This window comes from Syngnathus floridae, chromosome 7 (genome assembly GCF_059516105.1).
Source record: "Syngnathus floridae isolate MCC-2025c chromosome 7, RoL_Sflo_1.0, whole genome shotgun sequence".
NCBI lineage: Eukaryota > Metazoa > Chordata > Actinopteri > Syngnathiformes > Syngnathidae > Syngnathus > Syngnathus floridae.
Genome location: NC_142419.1, coordinates 1,404,502 through 1,430,349, shown reverse-complemented (window position 1 = coordinate 1,430,349; position 25,848 = coordinate 1,404,502). Strand labels below are relative to the sequence as shown.

At 43.4% G+C, this 25,848-nt stretch overlaps 1 protein-coding gene across 17 annotated transcripts in view; it reads right to left on the bottom strand.

The window, feature by feature from the left end:
- bcas3 (BCAS3 microtubule associated cell migration factor) overlaps window positions 1-25,848 on the bottom strand; it is a 322,912-nt gene that overhangs the window by 180,056 nt on the left and 117,008 nt on the right. For all 17 annotated transcript variants that reach the window (XR_015859651.1, XR_015859656.1, XR_015859654.1 and 14 more), the window contains 5 exons: window positions 16,713-16,785; window positions 6,737-6,844; window positions 6,568-6,644; window positions 4,686-4,762; window positions 2,381-2,464 (listed from right to left, as the gene is read on the bottom strand). Coding sequence is in view for 12 of the 17 variants with exons in the window: in XM_088381955.1 (XP_088238081.1) it covers window positions 2,381-2,464; window positions 4,686-4,762; window positions 6,568-6,644; window positions 6,737-6,844; window positions 16,713-16,785 (419 nt within the window). In the remaining 5 variants the exon portion in view is untranslated. The remainder of the gene's footprint in view (window positions 1-2,380; window positions 2,465-4,685; window positions 4,763-6,567; window positions 6,645-6,736; window positions 6,845-16,712; window positions 16,786-25,848) is intronic.

Sequence of the window (25,848 nt, the reverse complement as noted above, 5' to 3'; positions counted from 1 at the left end):
CTACTGGACTTCCTCTGTCAGAGGCCTCAGGTGGTGCGTGTTGGCGACAAAATCTCCACCAGCATCACGCTGAGCACGGGGGCCCCCCAGGGCTGCGTGCTCAGTCCATTGCTCTTCACCCTGCTGACGCATGATTGCACTGCGACCTACAGCGACAACCACATAGTGAAGTTTGCTGACGACACGACTCTGGTGGGTCTCGTCACGAAGGGCGACGAGACTCGGTACAGGTCGGAAGTTGACCTTCTGACCACGTGGTGCAGGGACAACAACCTCCTGCTGAACGTCAACAAGACCAAGGAAATCGTTGTTGACTTCCGGAAGGGTCACACAAAACACCTGCCGCTGATCATCGATGGTGCTGTGGTGGAGAGGGTGAGCTGCACCAAGTTCCTGGGGGTGCACATCAGTGAGGACTTCTCCTGGTCCGCAAACACCTCGTCATTGGCAAAGAAAGCTCAGCGCCGCCTGTACTTCCTGCGGAAGCTCAGGCGTGCATGTGCTCCTCAGGCAGTCCTGTCTACATTCTACCGTGGCACCGTTGAGAGCGTCCTCACCAGTTGCATCGCTGTCTGGGGTGGTAATTGCACTGAACAGAACTTGAAGGCCCTGCAGCGCATAGTGAATACGGCTGGTAAGATTATTGGTGCTTCGCTCCCCTCCCTGAAGGACATTTACACCTCCCATCTCGCCCGCAAGGCAACCTCGATTGCCAGAGATGTGAGTCACCCGGCTCACTCTTTGTTTGACCTTCTGCCCTCTGGGAAGAGGTACAGGAGCCTGCGCTCCCGCACCACCAGACTCGCCAACAGCTTCTTTCTCCAGGCTGTTAGGAGCCCGAACTCGCTACCCCCTTCTGCGTAGCGTGCGGCACTGTTGCGCTATTTTCTGGAATGTCTGCTGTACGCGCACTTGCTCCTTTTTTTGCTCCTCTTATTTATTTATTTATTTATTTATTTATTTATTTATTTATTTATTTATTTATTGTGTTATTTATTCATTATTTATTCAGCACGCTGTTGTTATACTTGTTTACTTGTTTGTCTGTTGTGGGCCATGTCTTGTCACCGTGGCATAGGGGGGAACGAAATGTGGTTTCTTTTTGTGTCTTTGGCATGTGGAGAAATTGACAATAAAGCTGACTTTGACTTTGATGTTAGCGCCGTTGTCAAGACCTCCTACTAAAATGTCATCGATCCGACGTCCGATTGGAACGTCGCCTCACTTTTACGACGTTCTCTTTTTTACGTCCGCGCTCTCAGCAAGGGATCCTATATAAGCCGAACCAGCCAGTGTGAAAGCAGAGGTGGTAGATTTTGATCTAAATTAGCCTTGAATAAAGACTAAGCAGTCACATGAATTAACAGAAAGAATGGACAGCCGGACTTGGTGGTCAAGAGGCCGGACTCGGACTCGGTGCAAAAATCCGACCGAGTCCACAACCCTGGTTAGCATACCGTATCATTTAGCCTGTTGTTGCCTATTCATGTCTGTTCTTGGTGTTGTGTTTTGTCAAATAAAGTTCCCCCAAAAATCCAACTTGTACTCCAGTGGGACTTATATATGTTTTTTTTCTTCTTTATTATGCATTTTATGGCTGGTGCGATTCGTACTCTGGAGCGACTTATAGTCCGGAAAATACGATAAATACTGTTTCTACTTAGCTGAATTTCATTTTTTGTGGGTTGTTTTGGAACACATCTACCGCAAAAAATGAGGGGACCACCGTATATCTAGTCAGACCTTTTATGCCTCACACACCAGCTTGGGCTCCTTTCCTGCCAAAGAGGTGACATTACATGTCCCTAAAATTAGCTTTTGTAGCCGGAAGTCGGACCGCCAAGGTTCCCGACATTGGCTAGTGCCCAGCTCTCTACGCAACGACCTTTTTGGCCCCTCCCACAGGTGGTGAAGCTATGGGAAGTGGGACCCACGTCACCTTTTTGGGCTGTGCAGGGGCGGGCCCCATGGGTGAAAGCCCGTCCACCAGATGCTCGAGCCCCACCTCCAGGACTATATTATGAATAAGGATGGAGGGAAGAGGACGGAAAGGGGCCAGGTCAGAGGACGGACCAGCAAAATTGCCCAACTCTCTACATATTAGTCTCAACCCCTTATTCCTTCATACTTTGCAGCCTTTTTCAGTGATAAAATATTAGATAAAACAACCAGTAAAGAGCTCCTTCTCCGGAAAAGTCAAAGTGTCACTTCTGCCAATTTCTTGAACATTTTAATATTATAGACTACGCAACTTAAAATGCAAGACTGTAATTACTGATACATGCTGAACATGCCACATGATATATTTAGTTTTTCAAATAGAATAAAATATATATATATATATATTCATGTATATAGTCTGTTGGGTATTTTCACATACCTTAGCAGCATTGATTACTGTTGCTGTATAAGATTGTGCATTACCATCACAAGCTCCCCCTCTTGATTGGTGACATCTGATTAACTGCAAAAACAAAGTAATCAATAATAAACAGTGTCTTATATTTGTATGAAGGCTTCCAACTTTATACTGTTCATGAGGCCAGAGGTTTACAGCAAAAAATGACCAATTAGAACCATACCAACTTCAACATGTTCCCAGTCATGCCCAGTTAGACTATATTTTTGGTAAAAGTGTGGGTCAAAAATGTTCATCCATCCATCCATCTATCATCTGTTCCGCTTGTCCCCACAGGGGTCGCGGGGAACACCCCGAACTGGTTTTCAGCCAGTCGCAGGGCATACAGAGATGAACAACCATATTTTGGGGGCTCAATCACCCTACCAAGCATATTATCAAACCAACTGTGTCACTGCAAATCATTAAATCCATCGATCGTCCTTTATGGAACCAATGCTGCTGACGTCGGACTCGTCAGTTGCAGTTCAAATTATTCCACAGGCCCATATAACGATATGTAAAGTAAATAGCAAATTCCTATTATATAAACAACAATATTGTCAAACCATCTGTGTCACTCCAAATCATTAAATCCATCGATCATCCTTTAAGGAATCAACACTGCGTGTGCGGCGCGCCGCTGACGTCGGACTTGTCAGTTGCAGTTCAAATTATTCCACAGGCCCATATAACAATATATATAGTATATATCAAATATCTATTATATAAACAACAAATTAGCAAATCATCTGTGTCACTCCAAATCAATTAATCCGTCGATCAAAATCTTCGTCCTTTATGTAAACAACGCCGCGTGTGCGCTGCGCCGCTGATGTTGGACTCGTCAGTTGCAGTTCCAATTATTCCACAGGCCCATATAATTATATACAATTTTATCAAACAATCTATGTCACTCCAAGTCATTATATCCTGTGATCAAATCCTTTGTCCTTTATGAAATCAACGCCATGTGTGCGCCGCGCTGCTGACGTCAGTTGCAGTTCGAATTACAGTCATCCCTTGCTACATCGCGGTTCGTCTATCGCAGTTTCACTACATCGCGGATTTTTGAATTTTGAAAATTTGTGAAAATGTTCACATATAAGTTGCTCCTGAGTATAAGTCGCCCCCCCACCCAAACTATGAGACAAAACGCCATTTATAGTACGAAAAATACGGTATGTTAATTTTCATGGTAAGAAAATTAAAACACGTTTTCGAACGTCCTGGTTCTTGAACAAATCGGAATTCGAACGAAAAATTTGAGATTGTTTTGCTTCGGTTGTCGAACAAAATCGGAGGTCAAACCTCGCGAGATGAGCCGAAAGGACCCGAGAAAACCCGAGCGCGCAGCCCGGATGCCGACTGACTTCGTTCGTTATTGTATTTTTGTTACTTTGAGGATTGTATTAACTCCTAATCATGCCTCCAAAGAAAGCAAGTGGGAGCAGTAAAGCCAGCCTAAAACACAAAGACGCTCCATAAGCAATGCGACACTGAGCGGCCGGTGCGCTGCGGTTGCGCGATCGGACCAAATTAAGCTCCCTGTGCACTGAGGTCCACTTAAATTTTGGAAAGTACATCAGGAGTTTAAAAATATTTTCTAAATTTCAGGGACGGCTCTGTCACAATAATGCGACCAGCGCGGTGCAGTTGTGCGGTCAGCGACACGCTACGGTTGCGCGTTCGGCGATGCGCTCCAGTTGCGCGATCGGACAAAAATGCGCAAATGAAAAAATGCTTAAAAAAGGCGGGATTTTTTTTTGCTTTAAATGAATCAAAAAAAGGCGTTTTGTTTAGACTTGGAACGGATTTTTTTTTTTTCAAATATTTTTAATGGGACAAATAGATTCGGAATTTGTCCGATTCATTTCTCGAATCGCCTTGTGGAACGGATTGTGGTTGAAAACCGAGGTTTAACTGTAAAAGGGGAGGCTCAGTTGCCCACTGGTTAGCACGTCCACCTCACAGTTAGCCGGTTCGATTCCACCTCCGACCCTCCCTGCGTGGAGTTTGCATGTTTTTCTCGTGCCCGCATGGGTTTTCTCCGGGTTTCCTCCCACATCCCAAAAACATGCGTGGTAGGCCAATTGAGCACTCCAAATTGGCCCTAAGTCTGAGTGCGAGTGTGAGACGATGGTTGTTCGTCTCTGTGTGCCCTGCGATCGGCTGGCAACCGGTTCAGGGTGTCCCCTGTCCACTGGCCGATGACTGCTGGGATAGCCTCCAGCACGGCCGCGATCCCCGTGGGGACAAGTGGTATAGAAAATGGATGTTAGATTACCTTGTTTTCAGCATAAGCTAGCCATCGACTTCCAAGTGCGACTGGATTGAGGTATGGCCCAGGACAGGGATAGCAACCTGAAAGACAATATGATTTATAATAAATGTTTTTTTTTTTTTTTGTTGCGGGTATCATAAATTTTCAGAAAAATGTCCTGGGATACTGTATATACATAACCAAATGTGTGTGTGTGTGCGTGTGTGTGTGTGTGTGGGGGGGGCGGGTAGAGACATACAGAACCAAAACTGCCCAACAAAATAAAAAAACAAAACAAAAGTTTTTTTTAAAAACATGATTCAAACTGAGCCGTGGCACAATGGTGCACAAGTGAGCATGTCTGCCACACAGTTTACAGGTGCAGGGTTCGATAAGGGTCCAGGCCTTCCAGGGTGGAGTTTGCAGGTTCTCAATGGGCCTGCGTGTTTCTTCTGGATGGTCCGATTTTCTCTCACATTTCAAACACAAGCATGGTAGGTTGATTGACCAAATTGTCTGGAGGAGTGATTGTAAGTGTGAACGTTCGTTTATGTGTGCCCAGTGAATGGCTGTTCAAGGTGTGCCTACAACCCAAAGACTGCTGGGATAGGCTGCACTATGCCCGAAACCCTCGTGAGGATAAGCGGTTGAGGATATAGATTCCAAAGTCCCTGTTTGCCAAAAACTAATACGCTTCATTGATTAAACAGTGGTCCCCAACCACTGAGCCGCCCGACCGGTACTGGTCCGTTGGTCACTTGATACCGGGTTTTTTGTTATCGACGATCAATTAATTCAGGTCAAGACGCTCGTCCTGGTCACATAACATGTTTCCCCAGTCGAGCCCGCAAAGCTAGCAAAAAAAAAATAAGAATTTATTTTGAAATATATAAAAAAATTGGCGATTCTCTCCCAATTACATCCATCGGTTCAGGTCAAGACGCTCGTCTCGGTCACGTGACATTTCACCCGAGTCGAGCCTGCGAGGCAAGCAAAAATGAGCAAGAAACAGAGATGGAAAGCTTCTTCAGAAAGGGAGAAAAGCCCAATGAGGAGACAGAAGAAGAAGAGGCTACGACTTCTAAGAAAAGGAAAGTTGCATTTAAAAGAACATTTCTGGAGTCCTACTTAAAATATGGATTTATCGCCACAGGTGACTCTGATGCACCAAGCACATATGTGGCGACAGGCTAGCTAACGAGGCAATGAAGCCTTCAAAACTGCTTTGGCACATGAAGACCAAGCATCCTGCATTAAAATACAAACCTTAACCACTTCGCGTGTCATTATCTCCGATTACACCTAGATGTGACCGGCTCATTTCTGAGAAACAAGCTCATTGCTCCCACTAATTCAACGTTTTATTTTTATGTCATTTATACTTGTTTTCATGCCAGTTGTATAATTTTATTTCATCGTATTTATATATTTATTATAAATGTATTATTTATTTATATAAAGGCCGGTCCGCGAAAATATTTCTGACACGTAACCGGTCCATGGCGCAAAAAAGGTTGGGGACCACTGGATTAAAGTACATATATTCATATAAATGATCAGTTTAACTTTATTTAACCGTATTCAAATTTATGAACATGAATATACATTCTGCACGTGTTCTGAATAATCCCTGACATTAGCAAAAGATGATGGATTCTTAATACTAACAGTTAATCTTGCTTATAGAAACATTGGACACGGTGCATGAGCAAAGGAGGGGAAGGTATGTTTCAATTCAAAAACATTGGAAGCAAGTAACTGTATAGATCTGATCATTTATCCATGCACGTATGGAGGGAGAAAGAGAGAGAGAACGAGAGACATAGATATATAGATAAAGCAATAAAGTGCCTTACTTAAAGAAATGAATATATAGATATATAGATTAAGCAATACAATTCCTTACTTGTAACAAAAAACTTCTTCGTTAAGGTGCAACTGTCAAATGCAGCTATCTTTTCTTGTAGGATGACAGCAAGAATACTGTAAAAGAGAAGTCATTAATAAAATATAAAAGAATTTATAAAAATCAAATGACAAAACCATTAAATATAAATTAAACAGATGCAACATACTACTCGTTACAGAGAAGATCATGAATCTGGGTCTTGAATTGAATCGATTTGACGAGTTCCCCTGTACTGAGTGAATACAGGTCAGCACAACAGTAAGGGGGGCTTGTTCTGGAAAATACAAAAGAGGAAAACATGAAAAGGTATGTTCTTGTTTGTGTTGTTACTGACATTAATAAAAACAATCATTCTACAGGGATTTTCTATACTTTCAGAGGCCAGCTAAAATAAGTTATGTCACGTGTTACAAAACTTGGGTTTAAATAACACTAAGAAGCACTTCCAATCGAAAGACATATTATTCGACTACACATATCCAATTGGACAGAAGTTGAAAGATGAGTGAACTGTGAGCCCAATATAGCAGAGCTAAACGACTGAAAATCTGAAATTATTGTGATGTGGATTTGGGGGAAAACAAGCATTCTGTGATGTTTTGGTTATAAAGGAGTGTCAATGCGACGACACGGGAGTGCACTGGTTAGCACGTCTACTTCACAGTGCAGAAGTAGTGGGTTGGCTCTGGGCTTCCAGTGTGAAGTTTGCATGTTCTCCCTGTGCATGTGTGGGTTTCCTCCAAGCACTCCGGGTTCTCCTCCCGCATTCCAAAAACATGCATGGTGGACCACTCCAGATTGCCAGGTGTGAGTGGTTCTCCGTGTATATGTGCCCTGGCTGGCAACCAGTTCAAAGTGTCCCTCCTGCCCGAAGTCAGCTGGGATAGGCTCCAGCATACCGCAACCCTCGTGAAGAAAAGTCATTCAGAAAACGGATGGATGGAAGGAAGGAGCGTTAATGCATTTGCTGTGATTTTAACTTAAATAATCAAGACAATGAAACTAAAGGAAACATTTTTCTTCTTCTGACTTGGAAATTTGCAAATAATCTACTGCCAAAGCATTTACTCACTAGCAACATTGCATGCAGTATGTTATATTTCTCAATTTAAAAATAACATATTGTAAGTGTGCCAATATAATTCAGGGAGGAGGAGTACAGGAGCCTGATCCAGCGCTTCAACCACCTGCACCTTACCACCACCAAGACCATAGAAAGGGTGGTGGACTTCAGGAGGCCCAGGCTTCGTCCAGAGCCTGTGACCATCAACGGGGTCTGTGTGGAGGTGGTGCAGACATGTCAATACGTTTAAGTGTTGCTGGATGACACACTTGACTAGTCTGCTTACGTGGACACTTTGTGCATGAAAGGAAAATGCCTGATGATCCTTCAATGTCTGCAGTGTGATGCTGCGGATATTTTATGGGGGGTAGTATCAAGAAGAGGGATGCCTCCCACCTGGACAAACAGGTGAGGAAGACGGATTCTGTTGTAGGCACAGAGCTGCCTGGTCTGATGTCTGTGGCAGAACAACAGGTGTTGGCCAGGCTGCTGTCCATCAAGGACAACCCCATCCACTCACTGCACAGCAGCATCTTCTATCGGAGGAGTAGCTTCAGTGACAGGCTGCCGGCTCTGCATACTTTTTTCCTAAATTTCTCATTTGGTACCACCTGTGTTTAAATAGCCATACCACACTGGAGGACTTGAAAGATGAGTGAAAGTGCTCAAAATTGCTGGGATCTTAGGGCTTTTACGAAAACGCTTGGCATTGAAAGAGTGGCTTGGAAAACCGCGGGAAAATCGCTAGAAAAAACAAGAACTGCAAAGATTTCAACACAAAGCGCTTGTTACGAACGCCCGCCCCCCCGCCGTACATCAGCAGGCTCTCAATGGAGGAGCAGTAGTAGGCCAGCAGCAGCTTCCGGTCCATACTGTTCTTCCTGAGGACTCTCAGGGAAGTGTCGACACTGCTGAGCCTTCTTGATTGCAGCTGAGGTGTTGCGTGTCCAGGAGAGGTCATCAGAGATCTGGACTCCCAGGAATCTGATATCGTGGACCCTCTCCACACTCTCGCTGTTGATGTAGAGGGGAGGGGGACCCCTTTTCTTCCTCCTGAAGTCCACGATGATCTCCTTTGTCTTTGTGGCATTCAGAGCCAAGTTATTTATGGAGCACCAGGTCGTGAGCTTCTGAACCTCCTCCCTATAGGCTGTCTCGTCACCATTCGAGGTTAGCCCGACCACTAAGGTGTCATCAGCAAATTTGTTGTCGTCGTGGGCAGGACTGCAGTCGTAGAGTCCAGCTTTGGGACCAGAATGTCCGGGATGATCGTATTGAAAGCCGAGCTGTGGTCCACAAAGAGCATTCTCGCATAGCTCTGCTGCTGTTCCAGGTGACTCAACACAGCATGCGGAGCTATGGTGATGGCATTCTCCGTAGATCTGTTCGCCCGGTATGCGAACTGGTGGGAGTCGAGTGTGGGGGAGAGGCAGTCCTTGATGTGCTGGAGAACCAGTCTCTCAAAGCACTTCATTATTACCGGGGTGAAGGCAACAGGGCGGTAGTCATTGAGGCCGGTTGAGGGTGACTTTTTTGGTATGGGGATTATTGTGGCTGTGTTCAGGCAGGTGGGGACGACTGCTTGGGCCAGCGAGAAGTTAAAGATCCTGCAGAAGATCTGGGACAGCTGGTGGGCGCAAGCTCTGAGCACTTTGCCAGGGACTCCGTCTGGACCGGGAGCCTTCCCGGGGTATACTGCCTGGAGCACACGCCCCACCTCCTGCTACTCTACAGTGAGTGTGTGTGTGTGTGTGTGTGTGTGTGTGTGTGTGTGTGTGTGGGGGGGGGGGGGGGGGGGGGGGGTTAGGATCTGAATCAAGATACAAGATTCAAGATTTTTTATTCGCTATGTTTGAGCGTGCCAGACAAGGAATTTGACTTCGGTACATCACAGCCTCTGTTCAACATTTAGGTGACTAACAACACTCAGGACATGTGAAAAATGACAAATATTCTCAAACATCCCCTGATCTTAAACTCCCAGGAGGGCAAGTAAAAACTCAAAACTCCAACTAGGGGAAATGAGAAACCTTGAGAAGAGACCGCAGATGGGAGGATCCCTTTTCCAGGATGACCAGGCTGCAATGAATGCAGAGAGGACACATAGTAGAATGGTGTAGACAATTCAAAAAAAGGCATGGAGAGCAGGATGTTATTGCACAGCAATGACTCTGAAACTCTAAGAGAGGTGTGAGTACATCAGAGTGACAGACTGGGGGAAGAAGCTGTCTCTGTGTCTGCTGGTTTTGGCGTACAGAGCTCTATATCGCCATCCGGAGGGGAGTAGTTCAAACAGACTGAAACCTGGGTGAGAAGGGTCTGTAGAGATGTTACTTGCACGTTTCCTAGTCCTGGACAGGTACAAGTCTTGGATGGATGGGAGGTTGATTCCAATTATCTTTTCTGCAGTACTGATTGTCCGTTGCAGTCTGTGCTTGTCTTGTTTGGAGGCCGATCCAAACCAGACAGTGATGGAGGTGCAGAGGACAGACTGGATGATGGCAGTGTAGAAGGTCTTCAGCAGCTCCCGCGGCAGGTTGAACTTCTGGCAGGTTGAGGTTCTTGAGCGGTCTCAGGAAGTACAGCCTCTGGTGGGCCTTCTTCCGGACAGAGTATATGTGGCCGGTCCATTTCAGGTCCCGAGAGATTGTGGTTCCCAGGAACTTGAAGGTGTCTGTGGAAAGAATAGTTATTACTGCGGATAGTGAGGGTTGAAAGTGGTGAAGGGTCTCGCCTTAAATCCACTGTCATCTCCATGGTCTTGAGCGGGTTCAGCTCCAGGTGGTTTTGGCTGCACCAGTGGACCTGCAGCTCCACCTCCTGTCTGTACGCAGTCTCGTCACCGTCCCGGATCAGTCCGATGAGAGTGATGTCATCTGCATACTTCAGGAGCTTCACGGGAGAGTCACCTGAGGAGAAATTGTTGGCGTAGAGAAAGAAGAGCAGTGGGAAGAGGACGCACCCCTGAGGGGTGCCAGTATTGGTGGTTCTGGGTGTCAGATGTGATGCTCCCCAGCCTCACACGCTGTCTCCTGTTGGTCAGGAAGCTGGTGATCCACTGACAGGTGGAGGCAGGCACCGCGAGCCGGATGAGCTTCTGTTGGAGGATGTCAGGAGCGATGGTGTTGAACGCCGAGCTGAAGTCCACAAACAGGATCCTGGCGTACGTTCCTGGGATGTCCAGGTGGTGCAGGATGTAGTGTAGTCCCATGTTGACCGCATCATCCACCGACCTGTTTGCCCAGTAGGCAAACTGGAGGGGGTCAAGCAGGGGGCCCGTGGCATCCTTCAGGTGGTCAAAACTAACCAATCTGATGTGGAAGTGTGTGAAGTTAGTGATGGTCTGGATGCCCTGCCACACCTCTCGTGGTCTGTTGCTGGCAAGGTGGAACTCCATCTTCCTCATGTAGTCTGCTTCGTTTTTTTTAATCCCTTTCTTCAGGTCAACCAGAGTTGAGCTGTAAAGGACTCTGTTGGTTGACCTGAAGGTAGAGTCGCGGGCCCTGAGGAGTGAGCGGACCTGGCTGGTCATCTAGGGTTTCTGGTTGGGAACAACCTGGATTGTTTTGTCCACGGATACAGTTCCCATACAGAACTTGATGTAGTCCAGAGTTGTCCCTGTGAACATTCCAAGGTCCTGGTGATGAAATAGGTCCCAGTCAGTGTCTTGGAGGTAATCCTGGAGTTGGCTGAGTTCAGTTCCAGGCCAAGTTGTAATAGTCCTTGTGGTGGGCCTGGATCTGTGTCTGAGGGGGATGTATGCGGGATGAGCAGCGGGGAGAGATGGTCTGACTGTCCGAGGTGAGGGAGGGGCATGGCTCTGGTTTGATGTTGGAGTACAAGTGGGCCAATGTCCTTTCCCCTCTTGTTGGGCACTTAACGTGCTTGTGAAACTGCCAGAGTCTTCAGATTGGTCTTATTAAAGTCTCCCGCTATTATGTGAACACCACCCGCTGCTGTTCATTGATGGTGTTCAGCCGGAGAGAGAGCGCCGCACTAGCGTTAGCATCTGGCAGGATGTACACAGCGGTGATGATAACCACTGTTATCTCTCTGTGGCTGGTCGAAAGTAACAACAGTGAGGAGCCTTAAAATCCACCAAGGGCTAAAGAAATGCCTCAGCAAGCTCAGCAAGGGGTCTCGTATTGAGCACCACTTCTTACGAAGTCGGCCAAATCAGTCGAATGAAGGCCAGAGGCAGGAGAACCCCCACAGTCCTCAGGGTATCAGCACCTTAACTGAAGCACAGCATCGCAATGACCCTCCAGTAGTAACCAGCCCAGAGCCCAGGAAAGAGCAGCCAGCGGCAGAGGACAGCTATCCACAGTCAACAAACACCCCAACTCAGAGCCAGGACTGCAATACTCAGCGGTCTCAAACCCAGAACTCAGCAAGCAACACTCAGCTGCAGGCTGTAGCCAGCTGCTCAGCCAGGCTCAGCCAACATCCTTCCTCAGCTCAGCACCCAGCCAGTGGCAAACAGCAAGAGAGAAGGTGGAAGGAAGAAAAGCTCCGGTTCTGTCGCCCAAATCCAACCAGTGGCAAGAATGGGAGACTGTGTCTTTAGATCTGGTTGCCCTCCTAGAACAACAAATGGGGCCAGTCGACAAAAACTGGTGAACATGGGAGCCATCATCTACAGCAGGCCTGGCCAACACGCGGCTCCCGAGTCGCATACGGCTCTGCCTGGTTTCATGTGGCTCTTTTACGTTCATATCAACATTTGTGTCTGGGGGCTTTCTTTTTAGTGCGTGTTCGCTTCGCTTTTTGTCAAACGCGCATGCGGTGAAATTCCACAAAGCAGGAGGGGCAAACCCATTAGAGTAAACAATGAGTGTCAATCTCGCGCTCAAAATGACAAATATGAAGATGAACACAGGGCGTTTTTAACAAAGTGGGAAAGTTTATATGTTTTTGTTGGACGTAATGGCAAGCCATTCTGCTTGATATGTCAGACCTCATTAGCGCATTTCAAATCTTCAATTCTTCAAATTTTCAGCGCCACTTCAGCTCACTCCATGCTCACATCGATAAGGACTTTCCAAAAGGGACAGAATTTTGCAAGCGCAAGTTGGACACTTTGAAAAGTTAGGCAGAAATACAGGTACAGCTTTTCCCCCAAAATTACGAAGCATTCAGAGACTGTCACGCTTGCATCGTATCAACTGGCTTGGAATATTGCACGGGCAATGAAGGGGAGTTCGTTAAAAAATGCTTCAGTGACGTTGTTAAAATCTTGCCTCCTGAAAACGACAAATTAAAACGAATGGTGTCAGACATCCAACTGTCCCACCGCACTGTTGAACACAGAATATCGGACATTAACAGGAATGCCAGAAGTCGCACTAAGCAACATGCATAGTAAGTAAAAAAACGTTATTGTAAATTATTATGTTTTTGTTTGTGGACTTTGTTGAGCTGAGAGTTTGTGTGTGTAAGACAGTGCACACAACGTTCATTGTTGAAAATAACTGGCCTGTGGTTTTAGTACTGTAGGAGTAAATTACCGTATTTTTTGGACTATAAATCGCACTTTTTTTTCATAGTTTGGGTGGGGGGGGTTATACTCAGGAGCGACTTACATGTGATTTTTTTCAAAAATTTTCAAAATTCAAAAATCCGTGATGTAGTGAAACCGCGATAAACGAACCGCGATGTAGCAAGGGATTACTGTAATCTGAACTGCAACTGCGGCGCGGCGCATACGCGGCGGTGTTTTACATATAGGACAAAGGATTTGATCACGGGATTTAATGACTTGGAGTGACAGAGATTGTTTGATAAAATTCTTTATAATTATATGGGCCTGTGGAATATTTTGAAGTGCAATCGCCGTCAGCGGTGCACACCTGGCATTGCTGACATAAAGGACGATCGATGGATTTAATGATTTGGAGTGACACAGATGGTTTGATAATATTATTGCTTATATAATAGTTATTTGATATATAATTTATATATCGTTATATGGGCCTGTGGAATATTTTGAAATGCAACCGCCGTCAGCGGCGCGCACCCAGCATTGTTGACATAAAGGACGATCGATGGATTTAATGATTTGGAGTGACACAGATGGTTTGATAATATTATTGCTTATATAATAGTTATTTGATATATAATTCATATATTGTTATATGGGCCTGTGGAATAATTTGAAGTGCAACCGCCATCAGTGGTGCGCACCCGGCATTGTTGACAAAGGACGATTGATGGATTTAATGATTTGGAGTGACACAGATGGTTTGATAAAGGTGTTATTTATGTTATAGTTATTTGGATAACTGTCAATGTTACGTCAGGCCCGTTCTCAGCTCTTCGTATGTGTTTATGTCACGTCAGCATACCGTATCGTTTAGCCTGTTGTTGCTCGTTCATGTCTGTTCTTGGATGTTGTCGAATAAATTTCCCCCAAAATGCGACTTATACTCAGGAGCGACTTATATATGTTTTTTTTCACTGTATTGTGCATTTTATGGCTAATGTGACGTATATTCTGGAGCGACTTTTAGTCCAAAAAATCTGGTATGTCATTATCAAAGTCAAAGTCTGCTTTATTGTCAATTTCTTCACATGCCAAAGACACACAAAGAAACCGAAATTTCGTTCCCCGGTATCCCACAGTGACAAGACATGGCACACAATAGACAATCAAGTAATCATGTTGGTGTGTGACATGATAATGTCACAATAAATTTGGCTGAGCAGAGGTGTGTGTGTAAGAGGAAGGGATGGGGTGATGTTCATGTGTGCCCATGTGTATGATGTGGCTCTTTGCGGTAACACAGTAAAGAATGTAGCTCTTAGTCTCTGACTGGTTGGCCATCCCTGGTATAGTGTATACATGAGAGGTTCCATATTTGTAGTTTACCTGTTGAAGTTTGGTGCCATTACTGTTGTACTCTTTGGTGCCATTACTATTGTATTGTTGTACACTTTATGTACATACATTATATATTCATGCCTTTACTGTATATATATTAATGAGAAAAAAGTTTCACTGGATTTTTGGTAAACATTTTTTGTTAATCTATGCCTCCTGATGTGAATTAAATGTGCCTTATTTCCCCCATCATTAGATGTAGTACCATCACATTTTCAGCTCTAGTAAGTAATAGTCCAGCTACTACTGCATTGCATGATTAAAACAATAAATCTCATTTCATTGAGGGTGATTTGTGTGAGATATGTCACGCTTGACTGTAATTTGGGGACGATCTCGAAAACATGTATTTGTTTGGCATATGTCACCCTCGGACATGTAATTTGGTGATGGTCCCAAAAACTAAGAGTAAGAACGAATATCAAACATCAAACATTAGGCCCACTTTTTACACTGTATGCCGTATTAACCTATTTGACTGTATTTTATATAATTATATTAGAATGACAATGCATCTGAATTTACCATTAAGCCTATATGTTCATTTATTTGCTAATGACCTAACGCAGGCATGTCCAAAGTCCGGCCCCCGTCTAAATTTAAACTGGCCCGAAGCATTGTGTCATGAAATTAATAAGTGGCCCACTGGCACTGTCGCGGGGACCTGCGCGCCCCAGAGCGAGCCATAGAAATGAAACTCGTCCTAACGGGAACACACGCGAGCCAGCGCTCATGATCGGTTGTGAGCGTGTCTCCTCCGTCCCTTCCCAGTTCACACGCACACAAGTGTCCATTTGCAAGATAATCGGTGACACAGACACTTCCTCATTCAAATGTCCACACACCAAGGACTAAGGTGACGCTAAAATCAGAGACGCTGCAAGTGACGCTGCACAGGGAAAGGCAAAAAAAAAAAAACACAGACTACTGGTGAGAGCTGTCTACTTCGTACTAACTCCACACACTACTACGCGTCCGCGCCACCCACTCACAGTGATCGCAAACAACAAAGAGACTATGGATTATTATTTTGTGATTATGAAGTAATTTGTTACGAATGAAGTTGAAATCAAAAAGATAAAATGGAAAATGATTTAATTTGGATTAAAAATCTGAGATGATGCCACCTGGACTGTTTACTGCAATCACAAACACCAATATCACCCTTCTTATTAAATACAACAATAACAATAATAAAACAAACAATACATCTAATAAAAAAATTCATTCAACTTTCATAAAATCGTTCATTTGTATTTAATTTATTATTATTTTAATCTTTAACTTTTGTGGTAGTGCAATTGACAACAGATTCTCATTTGCAATATCAACCTATCTGCAAGTAATTTGTTATGAATGAAGTTGAAATCAAAAAGATAAAATGGAAAATGATTTAATTTGGATTAAAAATCTGAGATGATGCAACCTGGACTGTTTACTGCAATCACAAACACCAATATCACCCTTCTTATTAAATACAACAATAACAATAATAAAACAAACAATACATCTAATAAAAAAATTCATTCAACTTTCATAAAATCGTTCATTTGTATTTAATTTATTATTATTTTAATCTTTAACTTTTGTGGTAGTGCAATTGACAACAGATTCTCATTTGCAATATCAACCTATCTGCAGACAGCAAAGGATATAGTTACATATTTACAAGTTCATTTACAATGGTAATGGTTCGAGGAATGTCGATGCAAATGGTCGGCCCCTATACATTTTCATCTAACCAAATCTGGCCCACTTTGCAAAACGTTTGGACACCCCTGACCTAACATAACGTTACTCTGTCTGGGTGAGAGTGTGCGTGCGTCTCGGCTCTTTAGTCCGCTCCCAGAATTTGATAGAAGCTCGATGAAAATATGCTGTCAAACGTGCCTGCAGGAACCGTCTTTTATTCTTCAACATAAGAATATGGAGTCATGTTGAGGTAGCCACAAGCCACACATAATCAACTGGTCGAGGGCTGGCCAAGAAGATCTATTTCTTTCGTGTAGAAAAGCACTACAACAAAAGTCCACCAATGCCTCTAGTAGAGAAATGGAGGCATTGCAGTGACAAGATGAAACGAGTGATTTTATTTTATTTTTTTCTGGACAAGGCCGGCAGGCCAGATTACAAAGCCCCGCGGGGAGTATCCTGCCTACAGGCCGTAACTTCCCCAGGTCTGACCTACTGTATACTCACCCTGATGACCCCGTGCTTTTGCAAACTCCTAGCAAAGGTCTCTTATCGGAAAAAACGTCCACCTTCAGAGGACCTGAAACAGAAGGTGAATTAGGGTTTTTCTGCAACTCGAGTACAGATTTTCTGCATTTGGACCAAACGTACATCTACTCAGCCTGTCAAGAAATTCACATGTGGGTCAATGCAAAGGGTGTTAGGATAACAAAGCTCCCAACATTAAAGGGATGGTAAAGCAAAGATGGTTTAATTTTTACTAACTAGGCAAATGTATGTATTTTCTTATCAGGAAAATTAACACAGTTAGCATTTTCTATTTTATCCATTCATTTTGGAGAAATAATGTAATGACGAATGCCTTTAAAAACATCCACTTTTAATGAGGAATAGGGCCACACCCCCATCCATCTCTTGGTTGATGTCACGGAAGGAAGCAATAACAATTTTCCAATTGGAAATTATTGTACTGACTATCGCTTCAAATGTCCAAAAACAGTTATCAATTGGCACCAAATTTTACATGTACCCCACAACCTGAACCCGCATTCTTTTCATCATCCGTCCCCAGGCTATCAACTTTTCCCCCATAACTTCTGCTGACCTCTCCCAAATACGCTCCACCATGAAATCCTCTAACTCCCCCCTGGACCCCATGCCATCCCAACTAGTTAAAGACCGCCTCACCCCCATTGCCCCACTCATCATAGACATCATCAATTCCTCCCTCATCTCTGGTACAGTCCCCTCACCTCCTAAGCTTGCAGCCATCACTCCTCTCCTCAAAAAACCCAGCCTTGACCCTGAGGACCCCAACAACTACAGACCCATCTCTAATCTCACATTTCTATCAAAACTACTGGAAACTACTGGAAAGACCCACCTCCTTTCAAATAACCTATATGAACCATTCCAATCTGGTTTCCGTACACACCACAGCACTGAAACGATCCTGCTCAAAGTCACTAACGATCTCCTGCTTTCCTCTGACTGGTTCTCTCACTATCCTTCTCCTCCTTGACCTCAGTGCTGCCTTCGACACAGTAAACCATTCACCCGCTCACCCAGCAGACAGCACATCACCCCTGTCCTCCGTCATCTTCACTGGCTCCCCATAAAACAGCGCATACATTTCAAGATCCTTGTCACTACATATAAGGCCCTAAACAACCTTGCCCTGCCCTAGCTGTCTGAACTCCTGCACCGCTATACCCTGTCATGTAACATGGGGGGAAAAGACGGTGCAAATGGTAAAATATGGATTGTTCACAGGAATAAATAGGCAGAGCTGAAATTCCAAATTTGTCCAAAAGATGGCGCCAGACCGAAACATGAGACCAAAAAAGGGCCACAATAAGCTAAACTAGTTAAAATAGAAATAAAACAGGAACACGGTGTCGAATTGTGAGTCACGCATAGAAGCACAAATGTGATTTTTACTTTTTGATTTCTTGGCTTGGCTAAAAATGCATTCTGTAACAGCTTAAAGATATATTGTTAGTCAATTTGATCAAGAGGCCCGCCACTATGAGAATAGTGGTGTGACATAAATTGTTTGGAGAAGCACAAATGTGATTTTTACTTTTTGATTTCTTGGCTTGGCTAAAAATGTATTCTGTAACAGCTTAAAGCAATATTGTTAGTCAATTTGATCAAGAGGCCCGCCACTATGAGAATAGTGGTGTGACATAAATTGTTTGGAGAAGCACAAATGTGATTTTTACTTTTTGATTTCTTGGCTTGGCTAAAAATGTATTCTGTAACAGCTTAAAGCAATATTGTTAGTCAATTTGATCAAGAGGCCCGCCACTATGAGAATAGTGGGGTGACATAAATTGTTTTGAGAAGTACAAATGTGATTTTTATTTTTTGATTTCTTTGCTTGGCTAAAAATGTATTCTGTAACAGCTTAAAGCAATATTGTTAGTCAATTTGATCAAGCGGCCCGCCACTATGAGAATAGTGGCATGACATAAATTGTTTAAAGAAATAGATCAAAGGTTTGGATTTTTATTTCAGAGTTAATTGAAGCGTAACTTTAAAAAGTTATTCCCATGAAACAGGAAGTGAAGAAAAGGGAAAGGCTTTACCAGGGGCTAGCTGTACATTGGTGGAAAGTAATGCGTGGTCAAGGCGGAAACATCTGCTGAAGGACAGCAGGTGTACGAGCGCGGGAAAATTGTCCAAACCCTATACAGCGTGGGAACATTGTCCAAACCCTATACAGCGTGGGAAAACTAACCAAATTCTATAAGGCGTGGGAAACTAGGCAGTCTTACCCTATAGAGAGGATATAGGTACCAGACAAGTCTATACAAAGTCCTGCAGGAGCAGCTACGAGGCTTTTTCCCCCAAAGAGCGCTCATACGTGAAGAAGCCCGAGGGAGTTTCAAGATTTTCTCCAGAGTCCCGGGATCTTTGTGCGAGACGCAGGATCGCTGGTCTGAAATTAACTTGGATTTACTCCAAAAAATTGGACTGGACAACTTTGCAGACGAAACTAGGTGAGGGTAACGACTTTTCTGTATTTTAGTGAAGGAAGGGAATAGCCATCGGGTCGTCGGTCCCCTCGAGGCCAGCCTGTTTCTCTAATTTGGATTTTAGAAGTAAGATCGAATTGATCACTCGACTTTGCTTCCACCAAAAATAGCACGCAGCTGGTATCTACTTTTTCCCTCTTTCATGAACTGTGTTTTGCTATCGAATTGTTCTGGGATTGAATGATTTTATTAACACGGGTATCAGTGAGTGAAATTGTTCGGTTTCTGGAGTAATTGAGATTTGTAATTCTATTTCATGTTTCTTCAATAAATGTGTTTTGTATATTATCTACTTCGTTGTGCGCTGATTGGTACTGAATATGCAATCGATGGTTTGGGGTTGAGTTGACAATTTGATTAATGTGCGGGGGATTATTATGGTATAACATAGGACCGTAATAAATAAAAGTAACATCAGACAATTTTTAGAGAATTAAATAACTTTCGTAGTTATTTGAGACACGAGTGAATTTCGATCCGTTTGAAAGTTTGCTTCATCTGAATAAATTAGCGGAAGTGTTTAAATCGGATTATTGGTTGGGTGTAGAACTGAAAGTAATTTAATTATTTGAAGGGCGCAGGCCCGTTTCCCCTTTTTTGACGGGCCGTGTGATACGCAACTCCGAACATGTTAGAGAATTAAATAACTTTCGTAAATATTTAAGGGAAGAGTGAATTTTGTTAATTGTTAATTCGTTTGAAAATGTACTTCCTCTTAATAAACGACGATGGTTAAATTAGATTATTTGAGTGGGTGAAGGATAAAAGTATTTCCATTGTCCGTCGGGCGCGGCCCGTTTTCCCTTTTGTCGGGCCGCATCAAAAGTTAAACAGGACCCGATCGAAAAATAGACTTGCCTTCCAAATTAATTAATGGCCAAATCTAAATAGAGTAAGACATTTTTATTCGATTTAAAAAAGTTATTATTCTTTTTTTTAAAAAGTAATCAAGTGGGGTGAAGCACTCCGGCAGTTAAGTGCTAGATCTACATATAAGAAGTTAGAATTAATAATATAAAGTACATTAATTTTCTTCTTAAACGCTATTATTGTCACACTTTTATTAATTCGATTCTCTTTCGAATAAACAAAGTTGGTCGGCTCGCTGCTTGAGCGACCAAGTGGAAAGGACCCATATCAACATTTACTTCGGCAAAACTAGTGCTTGGGTGCGCTATATAAACGAATCCCTGAGGTCCTAACAAAGACATCTAAAAATATCCGTAACATAATAAGAACTTCAAACAATAGCGGGGAGCCATCAATACGATGCGGTCACTTCGAAGTCTTGCCTCGAATTGAGTTACTCGGCTCGAGCTTCGGGTGACTTGAGAGGGATTGGCGTCGTACAGAAATTAGATTGATTCCGGTGGAGTTAATTTAACTCGGGTGGTTAGATTACGGACGAATCTCCGAACCCGGCTAAGACAAACCCGTTACTGGGGAGCCGGGGGGCACCATATTGAAAGAGGTGCGTTTGACAACCCCCACCCGCCGACTCCGCTCTGCTGACGCCAACTTGCCAACCCCCATTACCTTGACCAAATACCAAATACCATTGGAGATAGAGCCTTTGCCATTGCTGCCCCCACTCTCTGGAACTCTCTCCCCCTGACCGTCCATCATGCTGACTCCTTGCACTCCTTCAAACACCATCTCAAGACCCACCTCTTCAAATCTACATATAACCCCCAACTCTTCGTGTGTGTGTGTGTGTGTGTGTGTGCGTGTGCGTGTGAATTTTCTATGTAAAGCGGCTTTGAGTGTTTAGAAAAGCGCTATATAAAACCGATCTATTATTATTATTATTATTATTATTATTATATCACAAGAATTAGCCTCTCCGTAGCTAATTTAAGAAAAATGAGCAGGCTCTCTTCAGCTGAAGTACCCTATCTCATATATTTCCTTTCACCAGTCACCAACATACGCAAACACGATGTATTCTGAGAGGCTTTAGTATATAATTTGAATTGTTCATACGTTGTTGTATATTCAATTGATATTAGTAAGGGTACACTTAACTTACAAACCCGATTCGGTTGAAGTTAGGAATTTGTGTAAAATGTAAATAAAACCAAAATACAACGATTTGAAAATCCTTCTCAACCCCTATTCAATTGAATACACTTCAAAGAGAACATATTTAATGTTCAAACTGATAAACTTAATTGTTTTTTTGCCAAATAATAATTAATTTTGAATTTCATGGCTGCAACACTTCCAGTAAAAGTTGGGAAAGGTGGCAAAAAATACTGAGAAAGCTGAGAAAAGCTCATCAAACACCTATTTGGAACATCCCACATGTGATTAGGCTAATTGGGTACCATGATTGGGTATAAAAGGAGCCTCCCCAAACATGCTCAGTCATTCACAAGCAAGGATGGGACGAGGTTCACCACTTAGTCCACAACTGCGTGAGAAAATAGCTGAACAGTTTCAGAACAACATTTCTCAAAGCAAAATTGCAAGGAATTTAGGGTTTTCAACATCTACGATCCATAATATCATCAAAAGGTTCAGAGAATCTGGTGAAATCACTGCACGTAAGCACCACGGCCGGAAACCAAGACTGAATGACCGTGACCTTCGATCCCTCAGACGGCACTGCCTTAAAAACCGACATGAGTGTGTAAAGGATATCACCAAATGGGCTCAGAAAAACTTCAGAAAACCACTGTCAGTAAATACAGTTCATCACTACATCAGTAAGTGCGGGTTAAAACTCTACCATGCAAAACAAAAGCCATTTATGAACAACAGAAACGCCGCCGGGTTCTCTGGGCCCGAGCTCATGTAAAATGGACTGATGCACAATGAAAAAGTGTTTTGTGGTCTGATGAGTCCACTTTTCAAATTGTTTTTGGAAACACTGGACGTTGTGTCCTCCGGACCAAAGAGGAAGCGGACCATCCGGACTGTTATCAACGCAAAGTTCAAAAGCCAGCATCTGTGATGGTATGGGGGTGCATTAGTTCCCATTGCATAGGTGACTTACATTTCTGTGAAGGCAACATAAATGCTGAAAATTCCATACAGATTTTGGAGCAACATATGCTGCCGTCCAAGCGATGTCTTTTTCATGGACGCCGCTGCTTATTTCAGCAAGATAATGCAAAGCCACATTCTGCACATGTTACAACAGCGTGGCTTCGAAGTAAAAGAGTCCAGGTTCTCCCCTGGCCCGCTTGCAGTCCAGACCTGTCTCCCATTGAAAATGTGTGGCGCATTAAAGCGTAAAATATGACAGGGAAGACCCCGGACTGTTGAACAACTGAAGTGGTTCATCAAGCAAGACTGGGAAAGAATTCCACATGAGAAGTTAAGAGAATTAGTATCCTCTCTTCCAAAATGTTTAATGAGTGTTATTAAAAGGAAAGGTGATGTAACGAAGTGGTAAACATGCCCTTTCCCAACTTCTACTGCACGTGTTGCAGCCATGAAAATGAGTTTGAGCATGAAATATGTTGTCTTTGTAGTGTATTCAATTGAATATAGGTTGAAAAAGATTTTCAAATCATTGTACGGTCAAACCTCGGTTTTCGGACGTCCCGGTTCTCAAACAAATCAGAATTCGAACGAAAAATTCGAGATTTTTTTTGCTACGGTTGTCGAACAAAATTCGGAGGTTGAACCTCGCGAGATGAGCCGAAAGGACCCGAGAAAACCCGAGCGCGTGGCCCGGATGCCGACTGACTCCGTTCGTTATTGTATTTTCGTTACTTTGAGGATTGTATTCATCCCTAATCATGCCTCCAAAAAAAGCAAGTGGGAGCAGTAAAGCTGTTAGGGTTGATAGATTAGTTTCATCCTATTATTATGTTGGAATGTAACCTGTAATAATTAACCTAGCTTGTCCTGTCTTAACAAAGTAGTAGAACAAAGTGCTAAGATCCTTTGAACTGATTGACCAGCTGCAGAGGACGCAATCAAAGTTGCTCTGTTTACTCAACATCGTAAAACAACCCCTGCTATGATTTGATCAGAGGCCAGGGGTTTCACCCGCATCCTGTCCACTCACACCCCAACCCTGTTTCTCTCAATAAAAATGCTCTTGCAAGAGGCCTGAGTCAGACCTCATTCGATCATCGCTGTACGCACAGCGACGAATGGCTCTCCACTTGCAAGTGCTTAGAAAGGGCATACTGTCTCCCGTGTGGTTCTTGCAAAATAAGTTAGAGTGAGCACCACTCTAACAAAAGTCATCACAAACACAAAGACGCTCTTAAAGCAATGCAACAGTGAGCGCCCGGCGCGCTGCGGTTGCGCGATTGGACCAAATTAAGCTCCCTGCACACTAAGGTCCACTTAAATTTTGGAACGTACATCAGGACTTGTAAAATATTTTATAAATTTCAGCGACAGCTCTGTCACAATAATACGACCAGCGCGGTGCAGTTGCGCGGTCGGCAGTGCGCTGCAGTTGCGCGATCAGGCAAAAATGCGCAAATGGAAAAAATGCTTATAAAAGGCATTGTTTCTTTTGTCTTGGAGCACATTATTTTTTTTCCATTATTTGTAATGGGAAAAATTGATTCAGAATTCCACCAATTCACTTCTCGAACCGCCTTCTTGAACGGATTGTGGTCGAAAACCGAGGTTTGATTGTATTTTTTTTAATTTACATTTTACACAATTTCCCAACTTCAACCAAATCCGGTTTGTACATTTCCTGAAGTCCACGCATGTGGTACCACCTCTGCTGGCTCGTGACTCAGTCAGGAGGCTTGCTCTGGACTGCATCACAACGCCCAGAGGTCTGCTTGTTGGAAAGATTTTAGCACCGGACTTCCAGTGAGAAAGCCAACCCTTCAGATGAGTGTGGCCTCCTTTTTGGATAGGCAGCGGAGGTGATTACCCCATATGCAGACTTAAATGAACCCTTACCAATGATATCCAATTTCAATTGAATATATAACAACGTATTAAGAATTCAGCTTACATAAAGCCTCTCAGAATGCGTCGTGTTTGTGTGTTGGTGACTGGTGAAAGGAAATAGACGGGACAGGGCACTTTAGCTGCGGAAAGGCTGCTTATTTCTTGTTCATGAATCAGCCACAGAGAGGCTAAGCTAAAGTAGATATAAGTAGAGATGTCCATGTAAATTTTGGTGCCAATTGACAGCTGTTTTTAGACATTTTAAGTGATAGTCGGTACATTGATTTCCAATGAGGAAATTGTGATCGCTTCCTTCCGTGATGTGTAAAATCAAGCAGATTGCGCCCAAAAAGTGGGTGTCAGTAAGTCCACCACCACTCTGTTACAAAATACTATTAAATCTCTTCTGAGTTTTATTTTCAGGGGGTAATTGTAGTACTTTTTAATACAGTTGTATCACATAAGTGGCAATGTTGGGTCGTTTTACCTCCTCTTAGCAGTTCTGAGGTTATGGATGTTACGCAATGGATATTACATTTGTCAAACCTGCACTTCTTATTAAAGTGACCGGCTTCCCATTAAAGGGTTCGATAAGCCGGGGTGAAGGGACTCGTCCGTCTCTGGCCACCTGAGTTAAATAAATTCTAAAAGAATCAATGTAATCGCTTTATGACGCCAATCCCTCTGAAGTCAAACGACGCTCGTGATGAGTAACTTAAATTTGGGACACGTCGTCAGAATAACCGGGCCAAAATGATGGCTCCCTTTGGTGATTTGAGGCTTTTGTTATGTTACGGATATTTTTAGATGTTTTTTTTTCGGATATTTTTAGATGTCTTTGTTAAGACCTTAACATTAATTGATTTACTAGAGCGCACTCGCCCTAGCTGAGCTCAAGATAACTACTTTGAACCAGATCTGACAATTCCTGATGTTAAGGATTAAAGCTGTCACTTTAAAAAGAATTGAAGGGATTTAAAGAATGACTATGATAGGGAAATAAATAAATTTTAAAGTTCTAATTGCTGCATATAAAACCATGCTCAACATAGTTAATATGAAATAATCAATAACTGAATTAAGGATTAAGAAGATATTTAATGAATAAGCAAGAAAAAGAATTACAAATTGGAAAAAAACAACGCTCACCCACTCAGAACAAAAGAGGAGACTAAAGGTCTAAAATCCTATTTGGTTGAACAAGTCGAGTGATCGGCTCTCCTTTGTTCCAAAATCTGAATTCAGTTTAAAAAAGAGGAAAGGTCTGCCGTGAGGAGCTTAGCCAAAGCCGTAACATTGGCGTCTTCCCCTTTCTGCCCGAAGCGGCTGTCTCCTCTGCCTTCCTCGAAGCTTAAAATTTGACAAAGTACAATTCGAAGACTCTGGAAATTCATCTTAGTAGATTTTGGTTCAACCTCAAAAAGAATGAAAAATCCATCTTCGTCTAAACGGCGTTCTTTACGCCGGGCAGCAGCACGGCCATCGCCCTGACTAGGAAGAAGCGCCTCGCTCTGTGTCAGGACAACATATTTATAGGCTTCTGGCATTACCTCATCGGAATATGTAGGTGAAAGGTCAGAATCCCTGCACTAGGTCAGCCGGAAACCACTGGTTGTCTTGGCAACCTTGCTTAAAGCAGCAACCACTGCGCATGATTGTACTCCGCCACCGGATGCAGCTGTTTCCTGTTTTGCTCGTTCTTTCACTATTAGCCCTTGATGTCT